Source organism: Dermochelys coriacea, chromosome 1, assembly GCF_009764565.3.
Source record: "Dermochelys coriacea isolate rDerCor1 chromosome 1, rDerCor1.pri.v4, whole genome shotgun sequence".
Classification (NCBI taxonomy): domain Eukaryota; kingdom Metazoa; phylum Chordata; order Testudines; family Dermochelyidae; genus Dermochelys; species Dermochelys coriacea.
In genome coordinates this window covers 299158408-299180563 of record NC_050068.2, presented here as the reverse complement: position 1 = coordinate 299180563, position 22156 = coordinate 299158408, and the positions used below count along the sequence as shown (strand labels likewise).

Below are 22156 nucleotides of genomic sequence, written 5' to 3'. Positions count from 1 at the left end.
CGCATCCACTCCCAACGGATCTGCCTCAGACCTAGTAGAACACATCTATTTCATCCAAGCGGAGATGGACACGTTAAAAAGGCAAAGGAGGACTACAAAAGGCATGCGGACAAACATAGACAACAGGACCCCACCTGCTCCATAGGACAAATGATAATGCTTTCAAGAAACACCTCTTTATGGACAGACACCCTAAAACTAGAATATCGGTTTCTTGGCCTGTACTGGTTTTGGCGACAAATCAAACTGGTGACCCTTGAGCTCCAGCTCCCTTGATCCCTTAGAGTCCACTTTGTGTTCCATGTCTCTCTACTGAAACTATACACTGAGAACACATGTCCCTGACACAATCACCACCCCCACCAGTAGAGATACAGGGACAAGAGGAAACATTGCTCATGAAGCCCTCGACCCTAAGATCAAATGGGGCAAATTATGGTGCCGGATCAATTGGGAAGGTTATAGCTCAGAAGGAGGCACTTGGAAGCCAGGGGAAAGTTTTCATGCTCCCACCCTGGTTCAGGCCTTCCATATCAGCCACCCTGAGAAACCTGGACCCATGTTTCCCAAAGGACACCCCTAGGGGAGGGGTGATGCCATGACCCCTGGGTCTCAAACTGGGGTCTGCATAGTTTAAAGGAGCAGCCAAACTCCAACTCCCTCTCTGGCGCCTATTAATGCTTCCTTAGCTAGGACTCATAAATCCCAGCCTGTTCGAGATTCCTCCCCTGCAGTCCTATTGGTGGACTCCAAAAGCAGCTGATTGGCCTTGGCCCTAATTAAGCCATCAGCAGGAACAGGAAACTGTCTGAACAACTGCTCTCCACCTTGTCTAGACTGTGTGCCTTGTGCTTCCTGCGGCTTGATTTCTTGGCATCCTGCCCCAGTGTGACTCCTGGCAACTGATTCATCGGTCTGACCTCCAGTTTGTCTCCTAACTCTGACCTCCTGGTATCCTGACCCAGCTGACTCCTGACTTATGTCTTGTGATTGTAGACTCTGGCTCTGACCACAGGTCTGGCTGCCCACGACCCAACTGTGACACACCTCTGAATTTAGGTCAGTGGCTTCACTTACATCAGTTAGGCAGAATTTTTCAGTACATTGTAAAGCTCTTTGCTGTGTGATAACTTACAGAAGCATATGGCTTTTAAATGGGTTTAGTTTTGAAATTTTTAGCCTTGAATTTCCTCCCTTGTTGGTGGTTTAAGCCAGACAAACTTTCAAATATGGGTGCCTATAATTGGCACTTACACATCTTATTTAGGCAGTTGTGTACCGATTTTAAGTACCCTAAATTATCCCATAGGTGTCTAAATATGGTTTTAGGTGCCTAACTTTTTAAGCAATCACATTTGAAAATGTAATATTTTTAAAATTAAAATTAATCCCTTTGCATTTTGGTCCAGGCTTCCTGCATTCTTATCTTGTCTCTAAACCCTGATGAACCTTTGTGGTGACATTGTATTGTGGGTGATGAACGGGGAAACTCCACAATCAAGAAGATTGTTGAATAATTCAAATGTCTTTGAATTACATATAGAATAAGAATTACTTGATTATATTTTAATATCTCTTCTGTCCTTTTAACTACAGATTTGATGTGAGAGAGGATTAAAAAGAAAGACAGAGATTACTTTCTTTCTAACATCAAATTCAACCTGACAGAAGTGCATAATATGTTTCAATTTAATCATTAGTTGGATCAAGTTTTGCCTCAAATTTCACATTCTGATGTACCAAGGTTAGTAAAACCAAAATAGCATATTTTTATGGAATTCAGGGACCTAAAATATTCCTTTCTTTCTAAAATAGATCTCTTCAGCCCTGCAGACTGTACCCATTAGATGGATATAGAAGCAGAAGGTAGAACCTTTCCTGTGTGTGTGGGCAAAGGGCAGGCATTTGATAAATGAGTGGAGAAGCCTGTGTTGGCTTCTGAGAAGGAAACAAAGGAATCAGAGGACTAGTAATGAAAAAAGGGACAGCCCTGGAAGATTGACTGCAGTTTTCCGTTGCTTATTTTATCTGGTATTTTATTTTTTGTTTCTGGCAATGACAGTACAAAAAAGAAATCCTGTAGCGATGTGTTAAAACAACAATAGTATTTGCAAGGGATTAAAAAAATAAACCAGGGTAAATCATGGCTTCTTTTATCATTATATTACTGTTTAGTTTTCAGAACCTGTATGTGTCACGGGAAGAAGTTATGGCGGCTGAAGAAGAAAACAGTTTCAGTGAAAGATAGCATGGTTGCCCTTGAATGACTATTATCTAATTCCTTGATCTGACTTTCTTAAGTTCAGAATTTACACTTCTGACAATTCTTCTACAGCTCTGCAATGTAGAAACCTTCAAAGACGTAGTGATGTTTGCTTCATGTATAGGAACCTCTCAGCACGGAGAGCATTCCATGGGTGTCCGTAGAGATGGGGAGAAGCTGATGCTTGCTAACAAAGAGGAGTCCATCCCCGAACACCTGGAATTTTGTGAAAGCTCACCTCCAAACTTGACAGCTTGGGCCAACTTCTGCTTAAAAATAGATATGGCAGTCATGTTGCATGGCAATGCATGTAGCTAGTGTAAGAAGTATCTGCTCCACAAATGGTCATGATTTGCTCTCTCCTGGCACTATGCATTTATTTTAAAAAGTTAAATTTAATCAAGATGTAGTATCAGCTCACCTATAATTCACATAGAGGTTCTAGCAAACTTTTCAGTGTTCACAATAATGATGCTGTTTTCATGTTGGTCTCTCTGCTTGGCTTTTATCCAGCCTGTTAGGTAAAATTAAGGCCCAGAAAATCGGATTATTACATCCCAAGGGGAAGGACTGATAAGCAGCAGATGATTGTTGATCTACTTACTACTCTGCATTGGTGGTGTTTGAGGTGCTGCTAGATGCAAAGCCAATTTGTTAACAATTAGTACTCATTAGAATCATTTCCTATTATTGATTTTAAATATTTGACAAAGCACTTTTAGGAAACTGTACCCCAAAAAAGTGGCTTTACATCAGTGATTAGCAATTAAAAATCTTCAGGGCTAATGTCAATCTTAACTATACTGGTTTCATTGGTTTCAGAGTAATTATTTTTGCTTTGGAGTCCACCTGCTATCCTGTCCAGTTTAAAGATGCTTTGGAAAAAGGACAGAATTCTTAATTAGTGGAGGTTCTAGGTGAGGCAGAGTAGAAATAAAAGAAATCTTGGTTATTTTTTTTAAAGGAGTCTCGGTTTGCTAGAGTCAGGATTTCTTTCTTTAAGAAACTTACTGATTACATGCTGTAAAATACAGGAATTAGTGAGCACATGAAACTAAATATGTGAGTTCCATTGCCTGTAGCATTTAACATGTAGGTTTAATTTTAAATGGATCCTTGCCTTAATCTACTCACTGAGAATTGTAGAGCTATTAAAATCTAATTTGCAAACAGTAAAATTAGACATGATGGCATGATATAATAGAAGCTTTTGAATTTTTAAAAGTCCAAGAGGGTATATCTGTTCATTTTCCTAAAAAATTGGGGTTGATAAAGTTTACTATAATTGCTATTTAACCGTGTATGTACATGGTAAGTGTACAAAGTGTGACTATAAAGTTCATATGACCTCTCTGTGTGTACATATATACACCATGTGTATAATCATATATACATAATGTGTGTAGATACTATGTAATCACACCCACACAGTATAGACTTGCAGTTATGGTATCCTTTCTTCTTGTCTTAATGCTGGCATTTCAATTAGATTTGGCGATATCAAAAGTGAATGAAGCATTACAGCCATATGGGTTTGTTTTGTTTCCTTCCTTTTTTGCTTTAGATATTCAACAACATAAGTTATCACAATCACTTTTTAAAATGCATAGCAAATATTTTTAAAATAAATTTAGTCATTCCGTTGCGCAAGGTGGAGACCTAAGGTAGGAATTGACTTTGTGCCTCAGAAATTCTTATTCATGCATTAGTCTCATGATCACTGATAAAATTAAAGGGCAAGTATGCATTGCTCTTTCTTAATCTCTCTAACCTTAATAAACAGAGATAGTATTGACACAAGTGAATTTTGTTTAACCACACTACATTTGCTTCTTAATTAGTGAATATTCATCTGTCATCAACAGCAGCTATGACACCCCTCCCTGCTAACACATTCTGTCATAAATAATCAATGAGTCTCTATTAATATTCATGAGTTAGAATCTGTGTAGTCATGTGCACTGATGCAGAGACAGGGGGAGTGTTGCCATGAACTGAGTCGAAACTCTGTGTGTATACGTGAGTGTAAGATACTTAGGGAAAGGGAAGAAGAGCATGCTGTTACACATTACCCTGGCTTGTGCTTCCAGCTAACAGTGGTGTGTCTGTGTTTCTGTGCTGGAGTGACTGATGAAAAACAGTAGTCAAGTCTGGAGGGTGATTCCCTGTCAGTGCATTTGCCTTTCAGTTCTGGGGAAATTAGAAGCTTTGCTCTTGCTTTGCTTATTAGAATGGGCTGCAATCTGTGCACTTTTCAGAAGAGAGAGGAACACTACAAACTGCTCTATGAAGTTTCACAGGTGAGTGCAGAGGATATTGCCAGTGACTCCAGAGTAAGAAATTGTACTCCTTTAAAGATATTAAGTAAAAAGAGATTCTCTTTTTTTTTCCCTTGTAAAAATTGTTAGTGAAGTTGTTCATTTTTTTTTAAATTATTTTTGGGTGACTGTTGTTTTTTATTTCTTTGCCACTCCCCCTTCAGATGACTTCCTGTGGGATTCTTTTAACGTTTTTGTGCATCTTCTGCCAAGATGTCAGTCATATAATAGCAGTCTCATTGAATCATATCTGTAATGTTTTAAGGAAGCCCTTTGCTTTGGTAATAGGATTGTGATTTCAAGTCAGTGTTACACTGATGCCTCTGTAAATGCTGGGATTTAGTAGGTCCATGATCTCAGGTATTTCTAACTAATGGAAGAAAGTTTTATGTCATGTCTGTGTTGGCCAAAAAGTGTATTTGATTTTCTGAATAATTTAAAATATTGATTTGGTTTAAAATAGATCATTTGTATTTTTTGAAGTGGAATAGTTTCAAGGAACGATGTTTATCTCAGCTCTTGTTTATACATTCTTTGTGTTATTTCTCTTTACCACTAGGCAGAGATCTTAATACCTTGTAGTTATCTGTGTCTGTCCCAGCAGCAGGAATATTAGTGTAGCAGTGTGCTGCTAACATGTGTCCAGCTTGTTCAGAGGAAGGGGAAAAAGAAGAAATTAGCACTTAATATAATATCTCATAATTTTGCACAAATACTGCTGAGTCGGTATTTGATTTGAGGCTTTTTGTTTGTTTGTTTTGGAATTGCAAAATCTGGCAAATTAAAGTTTAGTGCCTTTTAGCATCTGTTCTCTGCCTCTCTATAATTTGTCCAAGCTCTGTCTGATACATTGCTGTTGACAGAGGCTGAACACTTACTGTTTTGGACTGCAATGCTGATGACAGGCAATACTGAGGAGAAAACAGCTTAGATTCTTGGTGGTCTATTGGCACAGCAGTAGCTAAGTGCCCATTGCCTACTACTTCCCTCAGAGTTTTTCTTGACGTGATTCATTTCACAGTGGGCTAATTACAAAGTAGGTTCTCTACACATGAAACATCCTCCTCAGTTGCAGTGGTAATGCACATTTTCATGGTAATGTGATCAGAGCCTCATTAGCCAGTTTCCAAAATGATCCTCTGCATTAATTAAATATAAAAATGACTCTTTTTATCACCATAGAGAGGAAAAAGAAGATTAACATGTTAATTACCATTGATGGCAATACCTCGGCTTCATTTTTTACCACAAACTAGCAACCATATTCAATCCTAAAATAATATCCATTTGCCCATAACCTGTCAGCTGCTTTGACTCATGAAGATGGTCTCTAGGTGGAACACTTTCCTTTAGTTCAGTAGTTAATCATAATTTGATCATTATGTTTTCCTGACAGCTATAGTACAGGGAAAAGCAAAGCAACATTTTTTTCCATACTCTCCACAGCTCTGAATTGCCAAACTCATCTGAAAGTGTAAGATAGAGAATGCAGTAGGTCTCACCCTGCTTTACAATGCTAAGGAATAAGGAATTCAGATTGTGTTGTAAAAGAGACCAGAGCTTTCTTAAATGATGACTGTATGTATATAAGGAAGAAGGCTACATCTATTTTAGAGCTGGTGCATTTTCAAAATCTTTCTTGCAGTGGCATTCAGTGGTAGTAAATACTAACACAATCTTAAACAAGACAAAGTGCCTGGGTTTTGTTAAGGGATTCAAGAGGAATCCTTCACTTTATTTACGTAGTATCTATTCTTCTGTTGAGTTGCAGTGTTTGTGGTCATTAATGACAGAGGTGGGGAAAGAACTAAGGCTTTTACTTTTACTCTGGTATTTGCCAGATAACATGGAATACCTAGAAGAGTTTGAGTGAGTTTTTGATAGGAGTAATGAGCAGTCAGCCCACAGCTTTGCATCCTGAATTGTTGAGAAATATCACTGCTAAGCTATTGAAGGAGAGCAGTAAGTGTCTTATGACACCATGCCTAGTTCTGTATGGATTTGCAAACTGGTTTCTGTCTTTGATCCAGTATTTATGCAATTTGGTGCCCACATGGCAGTGAGCATGTTTTTGCCTGGATGTTCCAATTAGGAACTTCTAGCAATAGCTACCATAACATCCTGTTTACAGTACTGACTTAAAACTAGATGCTGGATCAATTGATCTATTAAAACAAGCCTACACAGACATTAATACTTGACTTGCAAAATCCTTTTTAATTGTACAATCTTGTAATTCCTAGACCTGGTCTCTTCATCTGCACAATTGTGGAAGAGCTTGGAACAAGTTAGTCTGTCAGGGACATGAATTGACTGAGGATGAACAGTGTCTCACTGACATATGTGGATCAGCTAGGTCAATTTATATTCATATAAGGAAAGCAATCCTACGATTGTACCTCACCTTTCAGATGCTGGACTACCTGATAACGTGGGTTGTGTGTGCACTACCGTATTTATAGATACAGTAAACAAAGAAAAGTGTGTTTGCTGAGGAAATCCATGCAAACACAATGAGGCATGTTATTTTGATGCTGTTTGTAGTGAGGTCAAATTTAGCTCTGGAGAGATTAGTGTAGCAGGGCTGATGGGAAATGAAGACATCATTAGAATATTTATATTTTTTTCCATTTTCCAGACTGCTTCAAGTTCACAATGAGATAGTTGGTCTCAGGATGAGGATATTCAGTCAGAGTGCAGCATTTATTTATGCAAGAACATTTTATTTTGGTAACTGCACCTTACACATGTAGATCAGGATTAAAAACAAAAAGTCAAACATAGAATTTCCAAGAATTAATATGCAAGATATGACTGAGTGCTGGAGAAGCACTCTTATGACTTTAAGTGCCTGTTCATCTACCCTCAGGGTATCAAAACTCCTCACTTTAAGAACCTATCAGACACAAAACTATAACTCTGAGTCCTCTTCTGCACATCCATACAAGTATACAAATCGAAGTACTGTGGTAATTTCAAATTTACAATCCTTCACATTAATACTTTCTCAATTAGTGTTTCACATCTTCTGTGCATTATACAAACAGTTTTGAGCTAATTAAATGTATACCTACATTTCCCGAGCCAAGGAATTACAACAAGGAACGCTACATTGGATAGGTGATATAAGTCAGAGTGGGTGATTATGAGCAATTATCAGCCCTAGAGGGGCTGATGAGGATTCATCCAGAATAATGTAGGGGCAGAGAGGGGTATGCCAGGGGCAAGAGGGGGTGGAATAGGAGGACAAAGGGCTCTATGATCCTCGGTCAGTGTGTTGATCTCTATGGCTGCTCCTCATCCAGGGCTCATTGAAATCAATACTTGTATTAAAAATAACACCTAGATCTTCAAATAAGATCATTGTATTAGACTCTGAAACCACATAAGAGACAGTCCCTTCCTTGAAGAACTTACAACCTAAATGTAAAAGAGACAAAGGATGAGAGTGGGAAACTGAGGCATAAAAGAGGTGAAATGACCTACCTAAAGTAACACAGCAAGTGAGTGGGAGAAGATTTACTGAGTTCCAGTCCAGTACCCCATTCACTAGACGAGTAGTTTTCAAACTTTTTTTCTCATGAACCAGTTGAAGAAAATTGTTGATGCCCGCAACCCAACGGAGTTGGGGATGAGGCGTTTGGGGTGTGGGAGGAACTCTGGGCTGGGACCGGGAATGAGGGGTTCAGCGTGTGGGTGGGGGCTCTTGGCTGGGGCAGGGAGTTGGGGTGCGGGAGGGGGTCAGGGCTCTGGGCTGCAGACTCTGGGGTGGGGCTGGGGACAAGGGATTTGGGATGCAGGAGGGGGCTCTGGGTTTGGGGGGCTCAGGGCTGGGTCAGGGTGTTGGGGTATGGGAGGGGGGTCAGGGCTCTGGGCTGGGGGTGCAGTCTCTGGGGTGGGGCCAGGGGCTCTGGATTTGGGGGGACTCAGGGCTGGGGCAGGGGACTGAGGCGTAGGGTTGGGGCGCAGGCTTGCCTCGGGCGGCTCCCGGTCAGCGGAGCAGCTGGGGTGCTGAGGCAGGCTTCCTGCCTGTCCTGGCACCATGGACCATGCTGCGCCTCGGAAGCAGCCAGCAGCAGGTCCGGCTCCTAGGCAGAGGCACGCAAGCACCACCCCTCCAGCTCCCATTGGCCAGGAACCAGCCAGTGGGAGTGTGGAGCTGGTGTTCGGGGTGGCCATTAAAAATCCCATCGGTGGTACTGCCTGGCTGCGGCAGGCTAGCCCTTACCTGTTCCCCTACAATTACAAAACCAAAATGCAAATTTAAATAGCTGAAATCATGAAATTTACGATTTTTTAAATTCTATGACTGTGGAATTGACCAAAATGGACTGTGATTTTGGTAAGGCCCTACCTACGAGTAATAGGGAAGTAGTTGCAATATTGGAGGGGGCAGTGTGGATGGTTACACATTTACATTTTATATTTCATTTTAGATAGAGGGTAGTGGAGCCAGCTTGCAAACATTTAAGTCCTCTGAACCCTGATTATCCAAAGTTTGCTTCTAGCCTCAGTTTCCAAAATAGTATAGAACTTTCACTTTCATTCGTCCAAAATTCTGATTTTTGTATACCTTTCAATATCCCTTGAGATATTTGAAAGATTGGATTGTACTTTTACATCCATTTGAATACTAGAGTGTTCAATAGAGGACCCCAGAACTGGCAGCTTGTTACATAGAAACCTTCTCATTTTCCGTGGGTGGGTTTTCAGTGCGTAAGCTCTTCTCGAGTGTTGTCATGATGTGAAATGAGTGCAGGGTGGGCCTCATCTTGATTTTACAATATGAAATCTGCTAATTCTGGCCTAAGAAAGGTTTGGGTTTGTTTAGAGACTAAAACAGGGTCAGGGTTTTTCCCTCCTGAGCCATCCCCCTATCCATTATACTTGGCGATCTTCTGGTCAGACTGATTTTTATGGTACTCATGCCACCTGAAAACACATGAGGAGTTTTCCAGGGTGGATTTGATTTAAATTACTAGTCAAGAAGACTCTATTTAATATTCTTTCTACACTGGCAGAAGAAGCTATTGCTGTTAAAAGTGAGATTATCACTTCAACAGTCTCTGAATCCAAGTGCTTAAGTGACATCCACCACTTCACTGGTGTGACTTTCTTTAAAACATCATCAACAAACATATTTCTTGAATGATTCACCCTAAGCTCTGAAGTTTATTATAGTTGCCATTATGGAGGGATGATTGCTGGAAGTCAATGTCGTAGCCAACTCCTTTTCTTCAGTAGTTAAGGTTTGACGCTAGTACCGAGTATTGCGAATATTTGCAAGAAAATGAGCTGGAGATAGTGCTTGTCCCATTCGTTTTTTTAATGCTTGTAATTTAACTCTGTCATTGCATATTTCTCTCTTTAAGATCTCACTCAGTTCCTTCCAAATTTCAACAGGATCAGCAATAAAACAGCTATTTCCCTGCATTTTGTCCCTGTAGGCTACAGAAATAGGCTTCAGGGTACTCAGCATATGTTCAACATTTCTCTTAAGCCCAGTGCTGAGAACTTTGGCTGTGACAGTGCCATCTATTTTTTCATGATTTTGTTCACAAACTGTCATCAGATTAGGCCAGTTCTTGATATAGTGCTCAAAACAGTTCACTACTGAGTTCCATCGCACATCTTGTGGGGAAGTTAACTTGGTTCCTCCAACTTTTTTCAGAGCAGCTGCTGCAAAGTGGTTGTTAGGGAAGTATTTTGCAATTTCAACAACATTAGCCTTTATTTCTGGAACACTAAAGTATTTGGCTAGGAGGTGCATCAAGTGAGCACGACAACCATATGTAATTAGCTTGGGACTCTCTTCTAAATAATTTCGTCTCTTCTTGGATACATTTGCAGGATTGTCTATTTCCAAGCTGCGTATTAGACATTTTAATTTTTTTCCACAGTTTGTTATAGCTTTTAGTGCTACTTTTTAAAGTATTTTGCAGTGTGTGCATTTCCTGATGTATCAATTGTTTCTGTAAGGAAGACATTCCCTTCTTCTGTTATCACACAAGCACATACAACAGGATCATTGTGGACATTGCTCCACCCACCAAGATTCAGGTTAACAATTTTACCCTCTAGACCTTTTGCACACCACTCAATTTCTCTTTCATATACTTTATCCAGCAATTTGCATGCGACGTCTGCTCTGTTGGGTGGACTGTATACTGGTCTTAACGACTGAACCGTGTTAATGAAGTGTGGGTTCTCAGTCATATGGAAAGGAGAGTTTGTTGCATAAACAAACTGGGCAATTTTTTCATCAATTACCTTTTTTTGAATCTGCTGGTTCTTATCACAAACTTATCTATGGTTGTTCCTGGATGATGGAGATTTTTTTTTCTTTTTACTGTGGCTATGTGACATACATGATATGACTGAAACACTATCATTGGCAGATAACTCTGAAACTATAGAAAATGATGGTGATCTTGAAGGTGGATAGTCTTCAGATTCCTGTATGTTGAGAATGGATTCTCCTAAACAAAATAAGTCAATGCAGTTATTATTACTATACTGCTCATTTAGTATTACTCATTGCATTCACTGACACTCAGTACTACTTTAAAAGTGAAATTATAAAAGGAAGATCTGCCTGTTTTGGCTATTTTTTTTGTATCACAACTGTATCTAAAATGATAGTACCATAGAATCACAACTATATTTTTTGCTCAAACGTGAGAATTCAAGAATAGTCCAGAAGGAAGACAGGCAGTCCTTAAGAAAGAAGTATGAAATAAAAATGTTGACCAACCTGAAGATCCTGCATGTTCCGACATGTTCCTTTCATCCTCTTCAACACAGCTTTGTCCTGAGAAGGGGAACACTTCTCATGATGTTGTTTCATTCGGGCAATCAGGCCTTGCATTTCTTTGTTGCACTGTTTGCAGTTTGCACACATGCCTGTCTTACCCACAGGTAGAGAACTTCATTAAAATATTCCCAAACTGGGTCTCTTTTACCATCTGCTGCCATTATAGGTTTTCCCTTCTAGTGAGAGAATGGCATGGTAGATTTCAAATCAATGAAGGCTACACTCAGAAAGAGCTCAAGACTTCTGGAAAATGCTGCTCAAATAGTTTCTCTTTTGTTTCTACTGCCTGTCCTTCCCTTCTCAGATTTCTTTCCAGACTTCTTCTCCTTGTCCAGATCTATTCCGCCCCAAGATTCTTCTATTCATTGAACTGTTTGAAACTTTGCACTTTTAGAGAGAGGTAAGGGATTGACTCTGTGTACACAAATTTGTAGAGGGACAATAGGGTTGAGGTCTGTTATTTCTCACCTCTATATATTTATTTATTTAAAAACATTTTTGCTGTTAACAAGCATGTTACCTCTGGAGACACAAATCCACAGTTTGAAAACTGCAAAACTAAGCATCTCTGATGGTTATCTTCCAGACTGAGCACTGAGTCCCATTGGGTAGATAGAAAGATTAACCTAAATAATCTATACAGAAGCCCCTAGAACCCCATAAGATTGGGTCCCTAATCCATGAACTATTGGAACTCATTTACAAAACTTTTCTTAAACATTACCTCAATATATTGTCTCATACTATAGAATTAGAATTTATAATCCCTATTCCATGATGAGTTATCTTTGAGCTATAATGTATCTTAATTAAAACTCTCTTTAGATAGGTTTTTCCCTCAAAAGGCATTTTATCAAAAAATCTGATTTAATTTAAAAAATACAATTTTTATATTATTTTTTAAAAAAATCATTGATTTTTATCCACCCTGGAGTTTGCCATTCAGATCTCCATCCTGCTTGTAAGTACCTCCTCTGCTTCTTCTCCATTGCCACTCTTTGGTAATTCTAATGCAGGCCAGGACCCTCTTTCTAAACATTTTGAAAGTACCATCTGCTCAACATTATCAACACTTGGTGACCTCCTGCTGGCTCAGAGTTCCCAGATAGTTTGAGGATAATATTCCCTGCTGGATATTTATTTGTCAGCTCCTATCTAACTTTCTTAGATTTTTATGATTTAAAAAGAATGTTGTAATAGCCAATTTTTAGTATGAGGGAGTGTGAAAGAAGAGAATTTTAGGCTAGACTGTTTGAGAATGAGGAGGATTGTCATGACTCATAGGACATTATTAGAACGAATACATATAATAATACTAGTGGGTCATATTGCATTTATTGATTTTTTGCCTTCTGTTTGCTCTATTGTTTTTGATATTCAGTTAGAAAGAAAATGATTGTGAAACTGCTGATTGCAAATTGGTTTAACTAAGAATTTCCTCTGGATGTTTAACTTTTTTGAATAGTTCAAGACTTTCCTTGGAGATTTTTAAGGGTTCAACAAAAAAATTTGTAGGCGTTCTATATCCTGTCACTTAAATTGAACAAACCTAGAACTCAACTCTGAATAATTCTCTTTGCAGCAGCACTGCCTCACAACAGTGTAGCAGCATATTTACTGTAAAAAATATGATCACAGAAAGCTGTTACACATTTCTAGCTATATCTGAGGAAGTTGCTTGCTTAAATTTACTTGAATAGACTGGTCAAACTAAATAGGCTTTAAAAACTGACTTTTTAAAAGTTGTTTTTTCTTGTAGATGGGGGAGTCAATTCTAGGAATTAGAGCACAGCACCTATATTCTGTCTTTCCTACTTGCCACTTGGTTGATGTCTGTCTGTGTACTTATAAAATCCCACTTGGGTAAGTCATTTAAACTCTCAAGTTGAAATCCTACCCCAGTTGAAGCCAGTTGGAATTTTGACACTGACTTCAGTGGGGCCAGGATTTTATCTCTGTGCCTATACCTGTTTGCAAAATGGATATGCCTACTATCCCTATCTCAAGAGGAAAGATAAAGGAAAAAGAATCATGAGATAAGAAACCAGACAATGGCATGTGAGATAAGAATTCAGTGCATGAGGAGAATAGTGGCAGCTATCAAGGAACATTCAGTATATATCTGTGATCTGCAGGTATATGGAAGACTATTAAATAATATTAAAAGAGAACTAGTTAGGGTACTGTGTAGCATAATTTTCTCTCTAATTTTGCATTTTCTTGCTTTTTCTAATTTAGCAGTGGGGGATCAGAGTCCTTCTGAGGTTGTGTACTTCTTTTTAAAAAGAGCTGGTCTGGTAAAGGCTGATTTCCTGAACTAATTTAATATGAGATAATCTTTAGGCAAACTTCAGACCTAAGTGCCACAAGTACTCCTTTTCTTTCAGACCTAAGTGGAGACATTTCATCATATGAGCTTTATGCGTTAGCAATGTGATTGAAGGTTGATAACTTCAGCATCTGCAGAGGTCATAGTTTTGGCTGAGCAAAGTCTTGTAGAGGTCCAAAATTACCAATTGAGAATTTTATGTTTTGTAGAGGGAGGTGATGAAAATGTCATCTGAACATTCTGTCAAATATTGTTCCAAAGCTCTTTAGATAAAATGAGATTAAGCTGTGAATCACATTTCTCTCTGGAGAGGTTAGAATATCATAGAGGGACATAAACAATCAATAGCAAAGGCCTGTACAATGTAGTCTGCAGCTAAGAGTAGCAAACAATTCTTCTACGTCATGGGATTTTGAGAGGCGCTTCATTAAGGGTTGCATGAAAAGTTCTTTGAGATCCTTAGTAGCAAGGCACTATGTAAGTGTTATCATAGCTGTTCAGTTCAGGATTCCATGTTTTTTCTGTTTCAAACAAAATCTGGAAAATTCAAATCAGAGGAAATTTTGTGTGAGGACTGAGGGCACAATATGATCCTCAGTTAGTTGATGGTTTCAAAGAGACACTCGTAGGTAGAAAGACAATATTTTTCAAAAACAAATGGACTCCCCCATATATAAACACCATCACTGACTATTAAACCTGAAATTTTTTTAATCTTACGTATATGTCACTATATATAGATTTCTCTGAGCTTGGACAATGAAAATAGACTAGTCACTTTTTCTTTTGTTTTTAATAAACTTCTAATCAATGTTACTTCCAAGGGCAGACTTTGGCCTTCTGTTTACATGTATAGAGAGGGTACTACATAAACAATTGTCAGACCCTATATGTTGTAGATAAGCTGCAGTGGTTAACAAGGAAACTATTCCAAGTGGTTTATGTTGTCAGCGGAGCCTAGAGACTGTGGTAGAATGATTCCATGTAAGTCATCACTGCCCATTTGTTATACAAGTATTTTGTATCTTGTCCAGAACTGTCTTTAAGTTTCATAATATTGGTGTGGGCAGATGGTGAAGTGTTATGTCAACCTGTCTAGAGTTTAAAGTGGCCTTCATGGCCTTTTATTGTTACATTCCTATGAAGTTAGTAAACTCTACAAATTCTTCTTCTCTCAGGTGGAAAAAATAAAAAATAAATTTCCTCAAAGTAGAAGATTACCTGGTTCTTGGCAGAAGCCAACCCCGATAATCAACAAGTTAAGCAAAGAAAACATTCATGCTCCCTTTCTATGCGGTTTGATTGTTTCCAGTAGCTTCCTTCTATCTTTATTCCCTGGAGGATTTTTGCCATGATGTCTGATGTCAGCATGGCGGAGCAAGTTCTCTCTCATCCTAGGAAGGACTTTTAATCCTCCACACTACCACGCCCTGTCCAGAATACGTACACTCCATCACAATTTGAATTGCCCAGAGTTTAACCAAAGAATGCTGTGATACAATTAAACAATTATTTTTCTTTATTTGTTACTCATATACTTGTTTGTTTGAAACATATTCCCCTTTTCTCCTTTGCTAAGCTGCTGCATATTTTTCAGTTCTGATATTGTGGGAAGGCCTATCTGAAAATATGAGACTTACCATCATGTTCTTAACTCATCAAGTCTTTGGCTCATTCTGATGTCTTGAAGTGGTGAGTTCTGTCACAGGTTTAGGACCTTCTGCATTCTTTCTCAGGTTCCTGAAAGTTTCAAATGGACCATGACAGCTTCCATATTCCTGGTATGTGCAGCTGTATTGGTGTGACAATCGTGGTATGACAGGCTCTACAATCACAAGAGGATCTTGTAGATTAGGACTAAACATCTGAATTATACAGCCTTGCTTCCTGAGTATCCACAAGTGCTGAAAAAAGAATCACTCTGTCTGTGTTTCATGATTTTATTGCAACTCTCACAGTATTCTGAGTTCATTCCTCCTGGAGTAATTATTTTGGGAGAACATCAGTTTTCATTAAAATCCAAACATTTTTTCTGTATTTCATAGACAAGAAAAGATAGAATAAAAATGTTTGTAATATTCTGGAATATGCTCAGTGCTCCTAAATATGATGAGAGAGAAGTACATTTCTTCAACTGCCATGCTTGATGCATTTATTATGCGTATTTATCACATTATTCAAAACCAGCAGAAAGATACACACTTGTGAGTTTGGGTAATCCTAAAGAATGGAAATAAAAGTTGACTAGATTTCATCAGAAAACTTTGATGGAGCCATTTTCCACTGGAGAATGCAGTTCCATCAAAATTGAAATACTTTTCTAAATCATATCAACTTTATTGAAATTTTATTTAGGAGGAAAAACGGAAGGGAAGGTCTGACAATATTGAAACATTTTTCATTTTGAAATGCATTTTTCATTCTGAAATGCTTTTTCATTTTAAAGTGTTTTTATTTTGTATTATATTATATGATTAGAATATTTTAAAGTCAGCACCAAAACAAAACAGTTTGCTAGAAATGAAATAATTCTGATTGAGCTGAAACAAAATTTTGGGATGAATTTTCCTTACTGAGAATTTCAAAATTTGCAGAATTTCTTTCAGTTCAGAATGAAGTCAATTGTGATATCTCAAAATCGTTTGTAAAGTAGAATTTCTGTCCTCCACACTGCTCTACTTGCGATTGGTCTGACTTACTGCTTGTTCAGTGCAATTGTAAAACTATTATTTTTTACTTGTTACTGAGGTTTTGTTTATTGCTACAAAGTTTCATTTCTTGTGTAGATTTTTATGTGGAGACTAGAATTCTCTTCTCACATAATGTGAGTGGGAAGGGCAGAATATACTGTATGATAAAATGTATGTGTGTAAATATATACAGCTGTATCCTTCCAACAAAGTATTAATAAAAAAAAACAAAACCAAAATCCTTATCCAAAACAATGTCATAGATATATCTAGAAGAGGACAGAGTTCCTGAGTTATGGGACATGGATGGAGAAATCCTATCCCTTGCAATTCGATACCTTTGCCTGATGGAATAAATGAAGATACATAATCATATAGTTGTGAAGTAACTGCAAGCTGGGTGGACTCTGCTATGGGTGGACTGGTGCACCCATACACAGCCCCACTGAAATCAGTGGGGCTCTATGTAAGCACAGGATCTGTCCATGACAAACAACTTGTAGGACTGGGGCCTTAGTTAACACTGATCATCTAAATATTACTATTGGTTTTTGAATATAGTATTGTACGAGTACCCTGAAATAATATGAATGTCATATTTTTATAAACTGAAAAATTAGAAAATTGTTATTTTAGGACAGAGAGCTCCAGTCTCACTGGCTACTTTTGTCATTATGGAGCAGACAGTAGATAGGTAGATGCTATCAAATCCAGTAACTACACTGGATATCAGACAGTGCAGACACAGGAGCATCTTCAAATAATTATTATAAGAAGAAACACAACATTGTAGCATAATGGGTTAATCTATTCAGCAGTTGTCTATAAAGTTAAAGGTGGAATGGCACTGCAGAATGTAAATCTCATTACATATTCAAGAAGGGTTTAAATTGATGTATGAAATCCTACACACACGTAAAAACCAAAAATGTTTTGTATGTGTTAGAAGAGTGACTTTCATTTTATGTTTGGAGGTTGGTTGTAATGGGAATTTTGCTTTGGCAATTGCCCCATATCTTATCTCAGATTACTAATGGGCCATGTTGCCTTTTTATTTGTATATTTTATTATATTGCTTTTTTAGCTGTGTATTTTATTGTAAGTTACCCAGAGGTCTTTCAGCATAGAGCTATTTATAAATATATATTTATTGTTTTTTGCTTCACTTTCTTCAAGTAATAGCATAAAAAAGCAGTTTTCTGTTAGTTGTGAAGTTTGATTATATACAGTATATTAGCACAGGGCATATACAAATCTACTTATTTCTGTGAGTTGTATAGTTATTAAACCACTTCAAAGCCTTTTTGGTGATGGAGTTTTAAGTTATTAATTCAAAAGGTTATTTCCATTTATTTCCAAATGACCTCTTTGTCCTCAGTTTTACTCTTTTTCTTGAATTAAAAATGTCATTTGGTCATGTTCAGTGGGAAAATGCCTTTGAAAGTCTGACCTGTAGAAATGTGATGAATAGGGCAGGGAATGGATTTTGCCCAGTGAGAATACCAAATATGTAGCACTGTAGTTTCACTTACTAAATATTGTCCAGGCTCCATTGTTGAACTCTGTGCTGCCAGTGTCACTTCATCAGGATGTTTTCTGTCCTGTGACTAGCAGCTTCAAATGTACTCATCCATCTTCTTGTCCCATTACATTTTGTGTGACTGATGTTCTGCACCCATTAAAATTGATAGGAAAGAACAAAGAGAAGACTGTGCCCTTAAATTGATTATGCCTTTGAAAGAGGCAAATGAGACTCTGCTGTAGATTGAGCACTTATTTCTATTTATTAACTGCATTAATTAACATGTTTTGTTATACCTATTGCTAGTAGACTCCTATCTCTTGCTTTGTTAATAACATCACCAAGTATAGCAAATATATATGTCAATACCCTTTTCCTGAAATTTCATTAGATCAAGTGGCCATTCTGATTCTTTTAGGTGTATCAGCTGCCACTGGTACTGTTGACAGTGAGATGTTGTTGACATGCCTGAATACCTTTTCAAGGAAAGATAGAGGTATGTTTGAGTGTATCCGCTCTTTTCTCAGAAAGGACGCAGATTCGTGTTCAGCTATTGCTCATCTGCCCCAAGGGAATGGTCATGTTGTGAATCACAAAGTTCTATTCATTGACACCAGCTGTTCAGTCTATTGTGAAATCTTTAGAGCAGTTCATGAGAGAGTTTGGGATTGAGAACCTTCATAATGCTGATGACACGTAATCATACATCTCTAGTTATTGGACCTGGATGATTTCCGAATATCTAGGTCCAGTGATTAGGGCTTAGATGCGAGCCAACTGTCTGAAACACAACCTAGGTAATAGAGAATATTGGTAGGCTATAGAAGACAGCAGAGGAAATGCAGAAGTGATATTCCCTTGGTTGAGAAGGTTCACCTGCTTTGTTTATATTCAGTGGAGCAATTTTGAGGTCATATTGCTGAATCCCTAATAGAGGCAGGGAACAATGCTAATTTTTCATCTACTCTTGACAAAGGAAGCTGTGAACTTCTTCAAACACTGGCTTGACAACAATCGCCAGTGCCCTTGTCACCCCCATGCTGAATGTCTGCATGGAATTCCCTTAAAAACCTCTCAGAAACGTTAGCTAGTGCAGAATGCACCTATTCACTTTTTAATGGTACTTTATTCAGGGGAAAAGAAAAGGAGTACTTGTGGCACCTTAGAGACTAACAAATTTATTTGAGCATAAGCTTTCGTGAGCTACAGCATTGCATCGATGAAGTGAGCTGTAGCTCACAAAAGCTTATGCTCAAATAAATTTGTTAGTCTCTAAGGTGCCACAAGTACTCCTTTTCTTTTTGCGAATACAGATTAACACGGCTGCTACTCTGAAACCTGTCTTTATTCAGGGAGTATATTAGTCACATGCATCAGAGTTTATTTCTGAGTAAGACAATATGTTTTTGATTGGTAATGGTCTGTATGGTATGAGCCCTGGGTATCTTAGAATTTGCCTCGTTCTTCATACTTTATGATACTTTAGACAGTTCATATTTAATAGGATCCCATATATGATGTTGCCAAAATATGTTTGTCTGTGGATTGGACATTGTCAGTGGAGGGTTCTCAGTTTTGGAAGCTTATTTGACTTATATTATCTAACATGGTCTGCATTTGTTGACCTTTAGAGACCACACCAAGGCCTATCTCTGTGCCAAGTCTTTTTATGAGGTTGTGGATTGAGTTGTAAGTAACTCAGTTTTTTGATTTGGGCAATGCTTTGATGTTGACATTGCATCAACTTGAATATTCTTCTTTCTTCTTCATTTTCCTTTATGCTGCTTTTCCTGGTGAGGGTCGCAGCAGTAGCATGGAGAGTAGGGAGGACCAGACCTTCTTTTCCTCTGCAACAGGTTCCAGCTCCTCCTGGGGGATTCCCCATTGTTCCCAGGCCAGCCAAGAGATGTAATCTCTCCAGTGTGTCTTGGGTTGGCCTCAGGGCCTACACCCAGTGGGACATGTCCGGTATAGTTCCAACGGAAGCCTCCCAAGGGGCATCCTTATCAGGTGCCCAAACCATCTAAACTTGCTCCTCTAGATCCTGAGGAGTTGCAGCTCTATTCCGAGGCCCTCCCATATAGCCTTGCTCCTCACTCTATCTCGAAGAGTAAGCCCAGCCCCCCTGCAGAGAAATCTCATTTCTTCCGCCTGTACTTGTGATCTCGTCCTTTCAGTCATTACCCAAAGTTCATGCCATAGGTGAGAAAGGCGTGACCTGTAAATGGAGAGCTTCGTCTGAGAACTCAGCTCCCGCTTCACCACCATGGATCTACATCATTGCCACTGCCCTACCAATCTGTCAATTGAGCTCACGTTCTGCTTGCCATCACTCATGAACAAGATCCTCACATACTTGATAACTGAACTCGTCCAGTACTGGCAGCTTTTACCCCCATCAAGGTTCCTTCCCCACTCTGAACTCTAGGGTACAGATGTGGGGACCTGCATGAAAGACCCCTAAGCTTATTTTTACCAGCTTAGGCTAAAAACTTTCCCAAGGTACAAACTTTGCCTTTGCCTTGTCCTTGAACCCTGTGCTGCCACCACCAAGCTTGTTAAACAAAGAACAGGGAAAGAGCCCACTTGGAGATATCTTTCCCCCAAAATATCCCCCCAAGCCCTACACCCCCTTTCCTGGGGAAGGCTTGATAAAAATCCTCACCAATTTGTACAGGTGAATACAGACCCAAATTCTTGGCTCTTAAGAACAATGAAAAATCAATCAGGTTCTTAAAAGAAGAATTTTAATTAAAGAAAAGGTAAAAGAATCACCTTTGTAAAATCAGAATGGTAAATATTTTACAGGATAATCAGATTCAAAACATAGAGAATCCCTCTAGGCAAAACCTTAAGTTACAAAAAGACACAAAAACAGGAATATACATTCCATTCAGCACAACTATTTTACCAGCCATTAAACAAAAGAAAATCTAACACATTTCTAGCTAGATTACTTACTAACTTTTTACAGGAGTTCTGAGCTGCATTCCTGATCTGTTCCCGGCAAAAGTATCACACAGACAGACAGACCCCTTGTTCCCCACGCCTCCAGCTTTGAAAGTGTCTTGTCTCCTCATTGGTCATTTTGGTCAGGTGCCAACGATGTTATCTTAGCTTCTTAACCCTTTACAGGTGAAAGGGTTTTGCCTCTGGCCAGGAGGGATTTAAAGGTGGTTACCCTTCCATTTATATTTATGACACACACCCCACATCATCGATAGGGTGAAACACTGGCTGTGATTTCTTCCTGGAGCTCTAGGAATAAACAGAGTTAATAAGACACCTCTAAATATACTACCAAGTGTATAAAGACTAACAATATTTTCCACATCTCAAGGACGATTTTAACCAGTTGATTCTGGGAAACTTTCACGGGAGAGTGCATCAGCCAGTGTGTTAGAAGCTCCTGAGATGTGTTGGATGTCGAAATCAAAATCCTGGAGAGCTAAACTCCACCGAATAAGTTTTTTGTTATTTCCCGTGGCAGTATGAAGCCACTGTAGTGCAGCATGGTCACTTTGCAGGTGGAAACGCTGTCCCCAAACGTATGGGCATAGTTTTTTCAGAGAGTAGACAATGGCGTAACATTCTTTTTCACTGACTGACAGTTGCTTTCCCTCTCAGACAGTTTTTTTTGCTGAGAAACACTACAGGGTGGAATTCTTGATCCGGTCCTTCCTGCATTAAAACTGCTCCCACATCATGCTTGGACACATCTGTGGTTACTAGGAACGGTTTGTCAAAGTCTGGGGCCCTTAGCACAGGGTCAGACATGAGTGTCACATTAAGCTGGTTAAAGGCCTTCTGACACTCTTCGGTCCACTGAACAGCATTTGGCTGTTTCTTTTTGGTTAGGTCTGTCAGTGGGGCGGCGATTTGGCTGTATTGCGATACAAATTGCCTGTAATACCTAGCCTAAGAAGGATTAGACCTGTTTGTTTGACTTTGGGACAGGCCACTTTTGGATAGCATCCACTTTGGCCTGTAGGGGGTTGATAGTTCCTTGACACACCTGGTGTCCAAGGTAAGTCACTCTGTTTAGGCCTATTTGACACTTCTTAGCCTTAACAGTTAGTCCTGCCTCTCTTATGCGCTCGAAGACTTTTTGTAGATGTTCCAGGTGTTCTGCCCAGGAATCTGAAAATATAGCCACATTGTCAAGGTAGGCGACTGCATATTCTCCCTAATCCCACTAGGAGACCATCTACAAGTCTTAG

General features: G+C 38.9%; 1 protein-coding gene across 6 annotated transcripts in view; it reads left to right on the top strand.

Annotated features, from left to right (window-relative positions):
- The window catches only part of PDZRN4 (PDZ domain containing ring finger 4), a 372746-nt gene that overhangs the window by 197254 nt on the left and 153336 nt on the right, over positions 1-22156 (top strand). The window contains exon 1 of one of the 6 annotated variants that reach the window (XM_038387829.2): positions 4264-4563. The exons of the other annotated variants lie outside the window; for them this stretch is intronic. Coding sequence (XP_038243757.1) covers positions 4495-4563 — 69 coding nt within the window. The 5' untranslated portion in view covers positions 4264-4494. Of the gene's footprint in view, positions 1-4263; positions 4564-22156 lie in introns of those variants that run through there. 6 annotated transcript variants of the gene reach the window in all.